The sequence below is a fragment of the Schistocerca americana genome, chromosome 9 (assembly GCF_021461395.2).
Source record: "Schistocerca americana isolate TAMUIC-IGC-003095 chromosome 9, iqSchAmer2.1, whole genome shotgun sequence".
Classification (NCBI taxonomy): Eukaryota; Metazoa; Arthropoda; class Insecta; order Orthoptera; family Acrididae; genus Schistocerca; species Schistocerca americana.
This window is the reverse complement of record NC_060127.1, coordinates 55,226,046-55,240,790: the sequence shown is the minus strand read 5'-3', so window position 1 is coordinate 55,240,790 and position 14,745 is coordinate 55,226,046. Positions and strand designations below refer to the sequence as shown.

Genomic DNA, 14,745 nt, shown 5'->3' with positions numbered 1-14,745 from the left:
CGCAACCCAAGGTTGCTTCATCGGAAAAGAGCGAAGGAGAGGGAAAGACAAAAGGATGTGGGTTTTAAGGGAGAGGGTAAGGCGTCATTCCAATCCCGGGAGCGGAAAGACTTACCTTAGGGGGGAAAAAGGACTGGTATACACTTGCACACACACACACACATATCCATCTGCACATATACAGACACCAGTGTAATATAATGTTTATTCATCAATGAGCTTGCATATTACTGTCATCTGTATGACTGTCATTATCATCAATCAATATGACTGTCATTATCATCAATCAATGTGGGAATGCATGCATTATCCTTTGCTTTTTTTTTTGTTTTTTGTTTAAGTGTGTAAGGTAAGATCTGCAGAATGTACCATCCCTCCCCACTCCACTCTCCCCCCCTCCACCCCCCCCCCACCCTCTCTCTCTCTCTCTCTCTCTCTCTCTCTCTCTCTCTCTCTCTCTCTCTTCTTTCTCTCTGTCTCTCTTTCTTTCTGTCTCCTGTCTTTCTCCCCAACATCCACCCTGTCCTAAATGTATATTTCTATGAGTTACAAATGTGAATGAGACCGCAGTTTGTGTGTGTGTGTGTGTGTGTGTGTGTGTGTGTGTGTGTGTGTGTGTGTGTGTAATGCTGTGGTATCGGTGTCCCGCAGCAATCTGCCGGAAGGACTGCCACGCGACCCGGGGCTACTGTGAGGCGCCGGGCGAGTGCCGGTGTCGGCTCGGCTGGGCGGGCGAGACGTGCCACGAGTGCCAGCCGCTGCCCGGCTGCCAGCACGGCACCTGCACGCGCCCACTGGAGTGCCGCTGCCACGCGGGGTGGACCGGTCTGCTGTGCCAGACGCGTGAGTTGCACACACCTCAGTAGTGGTAGTAGCAGTAGCGATACTGATAGTAGAAGTAATAATAATGTTCCACTTCATTTCTAGCTGTAGCTTCTGTATTACTAAATGGGTAACCTGGTTCATGGTGCAAAGTCCCAGTTGCATGTTACCAACCTAATGGCTTTCAGTGGCAACAAAAATTTGATTTTTAGCATTTCATTTAATTTTTGAGCAAATTTAAATGTTTAAAACACTGCCATAATCTGCTCATTCAGAGGTGTAAGCTTATGCGAAAAATTTAACACAGTAAGACAAGTGTTGCAGTTAGAAACTGTGTGTATGACTTGGGGCAGTGTAACTCAAAACACCCAGACCATATTCACCCTCAGCATCTGAGAATACTTTACACATGAATTCGTGCTTATGAAACTTTTTCTTGCTGATGCCCCCCCACCACGCACACACAAAATAATGAAAGGAAAAATGTTTATTGCTTATGACATTTTCGCTGTTCACGCACCAACCATGATACTTTAATTTATTGCTTCTTTATGACCTACTCTATTCGCAACACATAGTGCAAACAGTATCTACATATACCACTGAACATATGTACAAAATTAAGTCATTGTACAATACACAATTCATGATACATCATGTAATAAACATTGAGACTTGTGAGAAAATAGCTTTTGCTTAAAACTGAGTGCAGATCAGCCAGACTAGGCCTATCTGGAGCACTTACTACCAACAAACTTTGAACATGATTTCAGATCTTTTTGAAAATTACTTACTTGCCTGTTTAATGTCAAATATTTAAGACATTAACTCATTTGTAAAGTAATCAGATGTTTGAAGCTCTTTTACACTTTGACACATTGGAGTTCACTTCTTTACAGAAAAGGGCATGAGGAGGTTTATTGATGATTAAAATTCAACACAGTGTCAATGGAGAAGTATATTTCTACATAGAATACGTGGTCCATCTTAGGATAGAAAGTAAGGCCTATAATATACAACATATAAATAAGAAACAGTCCAGTGCCTAGGCAAAATGCTTGACTAGGTTTATTAAGAATTCTGTGATAATAGAGTGTACAGGATCTAACTGACGAGATCGCCTGACCATAATGTTTAATATGAAGTGCTGAATGTTGTATAAAAATGTAAAAATTAGTTATTACTGCTAAACCCCTGTAATTAGCATTACTTTTTATGTAGCCAGCCAATATTTCAAACTTAATAAAAATATAAATGGGATTAGGAAAGTGGAATAGGTCTACAAGCTTGTGCAACACATTTACAACAAGCAGTCACATCTGGTCTCACGTCTGTTCTTTGTGAGTAACCACTCACATGGTACACTGAGTTTACAGTAACATTTTGTGTACTTCCTTCATAGTTGCTATTGTAAATTGGTTTAAAAGTTATAAGCTGATGAATGTTGGAAACATTTACACAATAACAGACCCTTTAATTGTGTTAGATAAACAGCATAATGAATGACCATAACTTTGCTACTTTGACATAATAGCAGCTTTACATGATATACTAAGTAAATATTGTTCTTGCAGCCATCTGTGCTGAGACCTGCCATAAGGAGAGAGGCTATTGCAGAAAACCTGGAGAATGCAGGTAAGATGCAACACAAGAAAGAAAGCATGAATCAGTACCTCAGATTGTAAGTGCTCTTTTTTTTACTAACACTAGTTCATCAACAAAAAATTCTTACACAAGCAGTGAAAGTAATTATTAGAATGGTGTGTAAATTCATAAAATATAATTAGGGAATAAAATATTTTATATGTGATGATAAGGGGGAGAAAGAACACCTTTCATTTCACTCTTTAACAGATTTTCAAATACTGTCAGTAGGTTAAAGAAGTAACCTGAAATTCTTTCCTATTTCCTGAAACAGAAACAAAATTCTTTAAGTAAAATACGAGAGAATTAGAGGAATGCAACACAGATTACAAAGCCAAAGAACTGATTGAGAAGACCCTTACAAAAACCTAAAGTAACCTTCCATGAGGAAGTATCAGAAACTTTTGAGATAGAGATGGGAGTGAGACAGGTCAACAGGTTCTAGCCAGTGCTATCTTTTAGAAAAATAATCTGGGAATGGTGAGAACAAGAAGCACAAAATTGAGTTTAAAAAAGGACAATCTGAATGTATTCATAGATGATACAGTGATGCTAAGAGGAACAGAAGACCAGGAAAATATGATGCTGCAAAAGCTACATGAGACAGTTCAGAAAACAGGCCTGAAAATATCACATGGAAAGATAAAAGTGATGAATGTGACAGGGGGTGGAGTTCAGCACATCTAATAATCAAGGAGAACAAGTTCAGATACCTGAGAGAATGGATGTAGCCAACTGGACCAGGCAAAGAAGTTAATAAAAATAGTATTAGAAGGCTTACAAACATATTTACAACAAGCAATCAGGTGGAAATTTTATACACCGACCACGGCCTCTCAGCCCGGAAGTTTTAAGTGAAGAAGTAATCAAATTGCTGAAGGAGAGAGTGCTCTGTGTGTAGACAAACTCTTCCAATTCGAAATTCTATTACAGCACAGTGTTGCTCACACATGGACATTGTTATATTACACTTTGGCATGTTACGTACTACAGGAGCAGAGGGCTCCAAATATGTAGACATGAAGAATGAATATATAGATTGTTAGTAATGTTTGTTTTATTTAGTAGGCTTTATGAGTTTTCACATAAAAATTTGGAGGTGTTACTTTGCAGCTCACCTTTGTATACATGCATGCATTTGCTCTCTTCCTCCTCAGTTCCCCCTTACACTAAAAGATAGAATGCAACATACAGGTACTGAGGTCGATGAGGTCTGCGATGATAATGACACAGTGGCAGGAGAGACTACAGAGCAGAGGGTATGAGTGTAGGTGGTTAAAACCGATTGAAGCCAGGAAGGTTACAGCAATGAAGGACGTGTTGCAAGGGTAACTCCTTGCTACATAGCTTAGAAATGCTGGTGCAGGGCAGAATTCAGATGGCATAGGTTGTGAAGCACCTGCCAAACTCAAGCATGATGGGCTCAGCAGCATACTCCACCACCGGTGGCCAACTCTGCTCTTAGCCACAGTTTGACATTAACCATTCATTCTGGTGGACAGCCAGTCGATGGTCGTGCCGACGCAAAATGCTTAGTAGAAATTGATGCAGAGCTGAACTGTGTCGTAGCTGTTTTCACAGGTGGGTACAGGATAAACCTGTGATATGGCTGTGTTAGGTTGTACTCAGTGGGTGAACCAAGCAGGTTTTGCACATGGATCTTCCACAGGGATATGACCCCTGTGACAAGGAGAAGGGTGTGGTAGTGGTATAGGAATGGACCAGGATGTTGTGTAGGTTGGGTGAGCAGTGGATATCAGGTACACAAAAGAAATAAGGAAAGAAAAATAGTATTTATGTTGGGAGTGGTGCCAAATCAAGTAGGATTATTCCACCTTTCTATGTTTTACCTAGTCTGAAGAGTGCCGTCCAGCCATGTGTAGTGCCAAACACTAGCCCAGTTCACCCTCTAATTCAAGCCCATCTCATTCCCAGATGTAAGACTGGCTGGATGGGCGACAGGTGTGACCAGTGCCACCCGTACCCCGGCTGTGTCCACGGATCCTGTCGCCGTCCATGGGAGTGCAATTGTGAACCCGGATGGGGAGGAATGTTGTGTGATCAAGGTAAGTAAAAGTTATGACAGTTATTTGGAAAGTAAGGAACAATTTCTTATAAAACATACAGCATCACAGATTTTTTCAAAAAACTGTTTTTAAGTAATTTCGTTCATGTTTCTCTACTTTTCTACGTAGTTTCCATGTTTGTTTAAACATTTGACATAACACTCCATAAGCTTTTGTACCTTAAATCATAGATGTCTGCTGCCTGTGAAGGTAACTTGTCTTTAACTTCTTTTTCACATTATCACCTTTTGCAAAGCACTTGCCATATAGAAACTTTTTTAGGCAGTGAATGAGTGAAAATTGCTTGGCACAAAGTCTGGACCGTATGGTTGGTGGACAGTCTGTTCAAATGGCTCTGAGCACTATGGGACTTAACTTCTGAGGTAATCAGTCCCCTAGAACGTGGAACTACTTAAACCTAACTAACCTAAGGACATCACACACATCCATGCCCGAGGCAGGATTCGAACCTGCGGTTGCGCGGTTCCAAACTGTAGCGCCAGAACTGCTCGGCCACTCCGGCCAGCTGACAGTCTGTTCCCATCCAAAAAATCTGAAAAGATTTAGGGCACGAATGGCACAATGGGATCCAGCACTGTCAAGCAACAACAGAACTCCATGCATCAGAAGGCCACGTCGATTACTCTGTATTGTACGTCAAAGTTTAGTCATGGTAGTGCAGTAAGCAGCTGCATTTATTGTTGGCCCTTGTTGCATAAATTCGACTAACCAGACTCCAAATTGCAAGAACAAACAGCCGTTGTTGCAAAACTGGAGTTTTTTATTTTATTGATCTTCCAATGACACATTCAACCTTATACAAGGAATCTTCAAATTGGCCTACGAGAAAATTACAACCTCTCATATAAATGGCATAACCCCAATTTAGCAAAACCGGACTAGCAAGAAAAAATGAAACATTTGCTGACAAAATATGGTGTTATGTACGTCGAATGCTGTGCATACAAATGTTCGAGAAAATTACCATTGTCGAAATTTGAGAAACATGGTGCTGTGTCTTGTGAGATAAGAGTAAAATAAATTAGAATATGGCTGATAAAATGGTCAGAAACCAGTAAACACATCTACATCTACATACATACTCTGCAATCCACCATACGGTGCATGGCGGAGGGTATGAGCCCTAGTCTCTCTTATCTTATCTTTGTGGTCTTTCCACGAAATATAAGTTGGCAGCAGTAAAATTGTACTGCTGTCAGCCTCAAATGCTGGTTCTCTAAATTTCCTCAGTAGCTATTCACGAAAAGAACATCTCCTTTCCTCCAGAGACACCCACCCGAGTTCCTGAAGCATTTCCGTAACACTCGTGTGATGATCAAACCTACCAGTAACAAATCTAGCAGCCCGCCTCTGAATGGCTTCTATGTCCTCCCTCAATCCGACCTGATAGGGATCCCAAACGCTTGAGCAGCACTCAAGAATCGGTCGTATTAGTGTTTTATAAGCAGTCTCCTTTACAGATGAACCACATCTTGCCAAAATTCTACCAATGAACGGAAGATGACTATCCACCTTCCCCACAACTGCCATTACATGCTTGTCACACTTCATATCGCTCTGCAATGTTACTCCCAAATATTTAATCGACATGACTGTGTCAAGCGCTACATGGTGCTTCACTGTGAAACTCCGTTCACCTGTCATCTGAGCTTTGTCTGTTGAAACATATAAGTTTCCCATGTGGGCAACTGCAGCTTAATCTCTGCATACTTAAAACATTTCTTAAAAATTTTCATGGTAAAATCTTCAAAATATTGCAGAATCCACTTGTAGCTGTTAATCTTTGTGTACTGTGGAATCAAGGTACAACCAGTTGCACAATAATGAATTGCACCTTCAGGATAAATTTGGTTTGATTACATTAAGCCATTAAACAATATAATGTACCAACATTCTATAAGGCACATATCCTGACATCATCAAATGCAATGCCTGTTGAAAGATTAATCAATAATCTTTGACAATTATGGCTCATCTATGACACACTGGCAGCTACATCTGCACATTTTGTTATCATTTCTTCATCATTAATGGGATGGCTGTTTTTCGAAATACTATTAGAAGTTCAACACTGGTACAAATTAGAATGTCCATCAGTGATGACCTGTAATTATCTAAGGTTATTGATGGATTCTGCAACATCCATTACATTTGATGGTGTTGGGATATGTGCCTTATAGAATGCTGAGAGATAATATTGATCTAATGGCTTAATGTAATGCAGTCACATTTAATCTCAAGCTGTGAGTCATTATCACAAAACCAATTGAATATTCATTCCACAACAAACAAGGATTAGCAGCTACAGGCAGACTCTACAGTTTTTAGATTTTGCCACAAAAATTAAAAAAAAAACAAAAAAAACTGTGTCTGCTGGCATTGCATTTGGACCCATGATTAGCAGGCTTGTGCCATCAACAAACATTACAGTTTTTGAGCTGCCCTTTAAAACTCACTGAGAGATCATTTATGAATGTTAGAAACAAATTGGCCCAGTACTGATATTTGCAGTACTCTACAGGCTGTGTACCCCCACCCTGAGACTACTTTCATGCCTTAGGTACAATGTGTTACTGAGACCCTCTGCTTTCTGTTAGGGAAGTAAGATTCCATCCATCAAAAAGGATGCCATTGATGCTTTAAGACTTTTAGTTTCATTAGTAGAATTTTCTGATCCACAAAATCAAAGGCTTTGGCAAGGTTGTGGAATATACAAGCAGGATATTTTTTCTTGTTTAGCTCTGCTAGTACTTCATTTTTGATGTTTTGTATCACTCTCTGTGTGAAGAAACTTTCATGGAAGCCTAACTGAGGAGCAGTTAACAAGTTCTGATCAGTTAAATAAGTCTGGATTCAATGAAAGACCACCTCACAGCCATTTCTCAAAAGACTGGAAGGAGTGGTTTGTGTTTGCAATAAGAGGTGGTTTGCTAACTTTAATGGTGTAGGTGGGTGTTACTACATCATATTCAAGTCTGTCAGAAATATGCCCCGAGTTATTGCCTGATTAGAAAGATAGCTCAATGGTAATACTATTAAGTCAGCACAAGATTTTAATATTGTGCTACAAACACCATCACAGACATCAAAATTACTAATTTCTGATGAATTCTGTACATCCTTAGGTGTTGTACTTTTGAAACTTACGTTCTTTGGTGGTTCATGCTGTGTCTGCACATGTAAATCCATCACATCCACGTATGTTTGTTCATTACTGGTAGCAGTGCTTCAGCATTGTGAGTTTAATCTGGTGGCCAATGATTTGAAAGTGTCATCTTTCCTTCCAGAGCTATTTCATAGAGGATCAGTTTCATTTGATCAATATTTATGTTCGTGTTAATAAAGTTCCAAATAGTTTTTGCCTTAACCTTGGAGTGTTCTAGGTTTGGAGCCATGTATATGAGTTTTAAATCTTTTATGACAGTCGAGGATTTGGCAACACTGGTGGTAATGGTGTTTTCAATTTGAATGCTGCTTGTTCTCTGAATTATGTAGATCTTTCTCTTCTTAGTACAAGATACCTTAACCTCATGAGTTATTCATCCCATATCCATACTTTTGTACAATATTGCCTTTATTTGTTTTATGGGAAAACAAGACCCAAATTGCTATATGAATAACTTTACGAAAAAGTTAAATTTTCCATTAACATTGTCCTTGTTGTAATTTTCTCCTCATCATTCTTCCCATAATTAGTGACGAAGCACAGTGATTGAGTCATTGTTTATGATTCTGTGATCCAACAGTGCTTTTCTTCTATGATCTGTACCTAACTGGCTACTAAATTCTACTGTCAGTCTCATCATCAGACTGTCAATGAACTGTATTACTGTTCTTTTTGGATCACAGCCTTTGAAGAGTTTTGAGAAAGAAGTAGCGACACTTTCTGTGGAACCCACCCACTATTCTGCAAGACAATGCTTGGGCACATACAACACAAGGTGTGTCAGATTTGTTCAGTTGATGGGACTGTGAAGTACTGTACCATCTGCCATACTATCCAAACTTATGTCCATGTGACTTTCACTTGATTCGTAAAATGAAGGAAACACTTTGGGGAATTTCCTTCAAAATTGTTACAGAGATTCATTAAGCATTAGACTAGTCCATTGGAACCACCAACACAACTGGCACTGATAGAGGTATGCTGCAGCTTCCACACAATTCTGGTAATTACATTGAAAAGTAATAAAACTTTGAAACAGGTACCAATTCTGTACACTTATATGTTGTTCAGTAGGTGGAACAAGTGGTGCACAACTGTATCAGATGCCTTCCTGTAGACAAGGATCAAGCCATCAACCTGGGCACCAGAATCCGAGCTTTCTGGATGAACAGAGCAGCTGGATTTCACTTGATCATTGTTTTCAGAACTCATGGAGATTCCTTCAGAGGAAATTTTTGGTCTCCAAAAGTGTCTTAATGCATGAGCACAAAACATGTTTCAAAATTCTGCAAGAGAACAATGTCAGAGGTGTAGGCCTATAGTTTTGCCTGTCTGTTCAGCAGTCCTTATTAAAAATGGGAATAATTTGCATTGTTTTCAATCACTAGCAATCCTTTGCTCCTTCAGTGACCTATGATGCACTGCAGCTAGAAGATGAGCAAGTGCTGATACCCCTTCAGGTCCAGTCACCTTTTCTCCATTAATTGATTTCAGTTACTTTTCAATTCTGTGGGCACTTATTTCAATATTTGTCAGTTGATGTTTATGTGATGGTTTAAAGAAGGAACTACTGTTTGATTTTGCTCATTTTCTACAATTCTTCACAATATATTAATCAAATAAAACACACAGGCACAAGACATAAAAGCATACAGCATGAAACGCTTTCTTATGCAATATGCTCAGAATGTATTCTTTACTGTAACTGATAAAGTTGTAACTTTTAGTTCCACTGTCAGAGTTTGGTATTCTACATCAGTGAAGGTAATGTGACATGGGACTGCCATCACTGCTTGTGTTGATTTGTGACTCACTTCCTTGACTTCCTTACACATAGCACTAACTGTTTAAGTGATCATTACATACTTAGGCAGCATTCAACTACTTACTAGCACCCATCACAGACCTTGTTTCTGGTACAGTACAATGGAAATGTACGTGAATGTGGAGTTGGCAGATGCCCATGTGTGTGGATTTACGTAATGGCAGTGCTCGGAGATATTTCTAGAATCCAGGTGCTCTGATAGGAAAATGTTTGAGGCAGCTGAATGTTGTCTTAGGGATTGTGGCATGTTTAAAGTTGTTACTTCCAATTATGGAATACCAAGAAGGATGGGGATCTCACTGCTCGACTGGACATCTGTGTTGGTAGTGCTGATACTTTGGATAATGGAGATGAAATCGTCTTCCAAAACCTTCATGTACCATTCAGTAGTCAAATTGCCATCTTCTTGATAATGAAATACGGGTTCTCAGTTCCCCAAATATGCCAATTTTGCTTATTGATGAACCCATCCAGATGAAAGAGTGCTTTATCACTAAGCCAAACAACAATGTGCTTACTAATTCCCATCATGACATCTAGTAAACCATGCAGCTTGAACATCATAATTCAAACCATTCAGATATTATGACAGTTTTATTTCATATAGTTCAATAATTGACAGCCTGTAAATATGCATGTAGGTCAGGTTCACAAAATTTTAAAATATAAGAGTCATTACTTTTTCAAATGTAACATAAACAACATGAATGAGAATTTATACAAATATACATTAGATAATGAAGTTACCAAATGTTCTTTAGCAGTGGATTACATATCCTTAGAATGGTCTAAATCAGCAGTAGTCAACTTGTTTTATCTACTATTCACTCTTGTATCAGTGTCATAAAATTTTCAAACCATCCCCTGGTTCCTGAGTAATGGATATTTATAAAGTAGAACTTACCAATTACACTTTATGAAAACCTATGAACATGTTTGTAAAACCCCTATCATCTACCCACTAACGGGCAGTAGGGACCAGGTTGACTACTGCTTGTCTAAATGATGGTTTCTATTTGATATAGCAATATTCCAAATGTGGATTATATCCATGATTTCACAAAACACTACAAGACTTTTCCGGAAATTGAAATTTTATGACTGAAATATTTCATTAACTTACAAGTTATTTTAGCAAAAGTATACACTTTTGGAAATAGAGGAGTTTGGACTACAAGGTAATAACACCAGATTTTAAAAGGATTATATTTGATGATTCAAGCATTCCTGAATTCTTATGACAACAATAATTTTCAATAAAGATATTCTCATGACCACACCATCTCCAGAACATATAGGAGAGAAGATAGCAATGAGGGCATTTGAAACAGGTACATCAATCCTAAAACAGAACTTTTAGTGAGGTCAGAATTTTAAATGTGCATGATTTTCAGAAATAGTAAATTTTGAATATTTTTAAAAATAAAATCATTCTACACAAACTACTTATACTGTTGTCAGCAGGCTGCAAACTATGTGGCTTGAGCCTTCTTTAGTCGGAAGACTGGATTGATGCAGATCACCATGCTAGTGTATCCTGCACAATCGTGTTAATTTCTGCATAACCACAGCAACACACACCCATTCAAACCTGCTGATTTTATTTGAGTCCTAATGTCCTTCAATTTTTATAGCCTACACTTCCCTCCACAATGAAATTGACAAGTCCTTGGTTCATCATCGTAATCAGTTGTAATCAAGTCGTGCCACAAATTTCTTTCTTCCTTAATTTGATTCACTATTTCCTCACTTGTTCATCTACCTGTATAATCTTCAGCATTCTTATGCAGCACCACATTTCAAAAGCTCCTATTCCCTTGGGACTGAACTGCTTGTTGTCAACATTTTACTTTTATATAAGGGTATGCCTTCATATAAATATCTTCAGAAAACACTTAGTAACAATTAAATTTGTGTTTTATGTTAACAAATTCCTTTTTTCCAGAAATGTTTTTCTTGTTATAGTTTGTCTACATTTTATATCATCTACTAATCTCTCTCTCTATCCCCACCCCCTCCCTTCTCTCTCTCCCTTCCTCTACCTCTTCTTTTACCAAAAGCCCACCTCTGAAGCTGAGCACTCAGCATGGCTGAAGCCATATGAAGGGCCAGGTTCAATTCCCGGCCAGGTCAGAGATTTTCTCTGCTCGGGGACTGAGTGTTGTATTGTCCTCATCATCATCATCAATATGCAAGTCATCGAAGTGGCTCCAGATAAAAAGACATTCGCCAGGTGGCTAAATTCCCCACTAGGGGACTCCTCGCCAAAATAGGTCATACGCATATTTCATTACACTGAAGACACTTTGATAAGAATTTTGAGATCTCAGTCTACCTCATATATATGTATTATGTATTGAAGAGAGTAAAAAAGAAAAAAGCAGTATTTATGCTAGTAGTAGCATTATAGCAATGGAGCTATTCAATTTAGTATATTTCTCCATTTCCCATTATTAATGCGGTACGTACTGTAGGAAGTAAATTTTAACATGGATATAAAGTTTTGTAAGACTCATCCCAGTTTAACTTACTTTCTGTATGAATTGTAATTAGAAAGTAACTGGAACTTTTGTTTTTCTTTAAGAGCCTTTATTTATCAACATTAACTTTGTCACTTCAAAGTGTCCTGAAAGGTTGATTCTCTCTCCTTTTAGAGCTCACATACTGTGAACAAAATGAAGATCTGTGTGAAAATGGTGCAACATGTATCAGCCTGACAGAGGAAGATGGAAACTACCGCTGCATATGTGCCGAGGGATTCACTGGCCGTAACTGTGAAGTATCCAAGTTCACCACAGCAATGTCCATGCTTAACATGACTACCACCATGAAGCCACCTACATCCCTACTTCCTGGTGAACCACCTGAGGAAGAAAATGAAGCTGCTTAAGAAATATCACAATTTCTTCCGTCAGATATGTAATACTGTTTTTTCTGAAGACCATTATTTTAATATATAAAGTGTAAGTCCTTTGAAACATAAAAAAGAACATTAATTTAAACTTGATGGGGCTTTGGAATGAAACATGGAATCTTAAAAGGCTGTCACAATATTTCTGTGGGATAAGTGCTCAGCAATACAGAAAGCAATAAAAAAAATTTTTGTAACAATTAAATCATGAGCACCCAATCGTTTTGGAACATGGCTAAATTTTGATCTTGTGGTATTAATGTGATTATACGTATATTATTCTTTTTTTCTACCTTTTGGCAAAGTAGATGTCTAAGAAGCCTGCATAACTGTGTGTGTACAGCTTAATCACATGTTTGCAGTTGTGTCACTGATGCTTTGTAGTATTATGAAACAAATTTTATGTGCTTCAAATATTGTAACAGTAATCTGTTATTCTTCAAAAGCAGACACTGCATCCAGTAGTTTTAATTTTCCAACGATCTTGGCTGAAAGAACAGGACTTCCAGTTTTTGTTAAACTGTGCACATGATTGTTTGTGGATCAGTTGTTATTTATTTGTGTAGATGCTTTTGTTTAGCTTATGTATCATAATTAACTTATTAATTTATTTATATTTAATTTATTTATTAATGTATAAATTTGATTTATTAGTTTATTTCAAATTATTTATTTTTTATTTTGTTATTTATTTTTATATTGTTGCAAGACTTCATATCATGACTGTAAAAATTTGAGAAAATTAAAATATTAGTTGAAATGAGAATTATAATTAGAGGAGTAAATGTTCTTCAGAATTTTTGGACAAGAAAAATTCATCTAAGCTTTAGCTCGACCACACAAAATTAAACCTACTCACGAGACAAACTACAATGACTAGTTAACTTAGAGGAAATAAGCCCACTCACTGGATAAATAATTTGAATAAAAAGGATTGGAAACAATGAAACCTGAAAAAGATATCAAAGTCTATCCCTCTCTCTCAACATGCTACTCACAACAACAAAAATTACAAAAGGAAAATATTTCCTCTTGGCTTTTTGATAATATCAAAAAGAATTTTATTAATTTGCAGAACAGAGATTCAGAAAATATGAAGAAAGTTCCACACCATTAAAATGTTTCACTAACTCAAAGTTCCAGGTGTTAGGTGTTGGTAAGTTATATATTGCTGGCATTATTAGTCAGTAAATACATTTTGGTAATCTCTATAGTTTCCTGCCAATCTATGTGATTTTAAGGAAGTTTTCTTATTGAATGTATCTGAGAAATCTGAAATATCTGCCATCAGAATCTATCACTGCTAAGTTGTACTTGGGTTAAGGAAAGGCAAATCAATGTAGATGTGGAGGAAGCTTTTGACAATGTCAATTGCAACATAGCATTTGAAATTATTATTGTAGCAGGGGTAAGATACAGGGAGTGAGAGGCAATTTTTTTATACAACTTGTACAGGAGCCAAAAGTAGTTATAAGAGTCAAGCAGTATGAAGGGTAAGCAGTGGTTGAGAAGGAAGTGAGACAGGGTTGTTGCCTATCCATGATGTTGTTCAGTTTGGACATTGAGCAATTGGTAAAAGAAACAAAAGAAAAATTTGGAGAAAGAATGAAAGTTCAGAGAGAAGAAATAAGTACTTTGAGGTTTAATCAAACAGTGGAAACTACGGGTTGGAATATCAACAATGTAGGAAAAGACAGATTGCTGTTTATCTTAAAGGAGACACATTAAGTTGCATACAGACACAATTCAAAGACACTTACATGAAGCTTTTGGTCACAGCTTTCATCATTTATACAAACAAGCAAGCTCACCTCATGCGCACATGACCGCCAACTCTAGCATCTCGGGAACTTTGAGGTTTGCTGATGTCATTGTAATTCTGTAAGAAGAGCAGTTGAACGGAGTGGACAGTGTCTTGAAGGGAGAATGTAAGATGAACATCAACAAAAGCAAAACTAGGATAATGTAATGTAGTGAAATCAGATGCTTCTGAGGGAATTAAATTAGGAAATCTGACACTTGAAGTAGTAAGTTTTGCTGTTTGGGCAGTAAAATGACTAATGATAGCTGAGGCAGAGAGAATATAAAATATAGATTGGTAATGGCGAGTAATGCATTTCTCAAGGGAGAAATTTGTTGACAACAAATATAGATTTAAATGTAAGGAGGTCTTTTCAGAAGGTATTTGTCTGGAGTGCAACCTTGTATGGAAATGAGATGTGGATGGATGATAAAGAGTTCAGACAAGAAAAGGTTAGAAGCTCTTGACATGTGGTTCTAAAGGATAGCA

General features: G+C 37.7%; 1 protein-coding gene across 1 annotated transcript in view; it reads left to right on the top strand.

Moving 5' to 3' along the window:
* LOC124550623 (delta-like protein 1) overlaps window positions 1-12,949 on the top strand; it is an 81,616-nt gene extending 68,667 nt beyond the window's left edge. The window contains exons 4-7 of the mRNA XM_047125346.1: window positions 652-843; window positions 2,397-2,457; window positions 4,402-4,532; window positions 12,199-12,949. Of these exons, the coding sequence (XP_046981302.1) occupies window positions 652-843; window positions 2,397-2,457; window positions 4,402-4,532; window positions 12,199-12,434 (620 nt within the window). The 3' untranslated portion in view covers window positions 12,435-12,949. The remainder of the gene's footprint in view (window positions 1-651; window positions 844-2,396; window positions 2,458-4,401; window positions 4,533-12,198) is intronic.
* The last annotated feature ends 1,796 nt before the right edge of the window (window positions 12,950-14,745 follow it).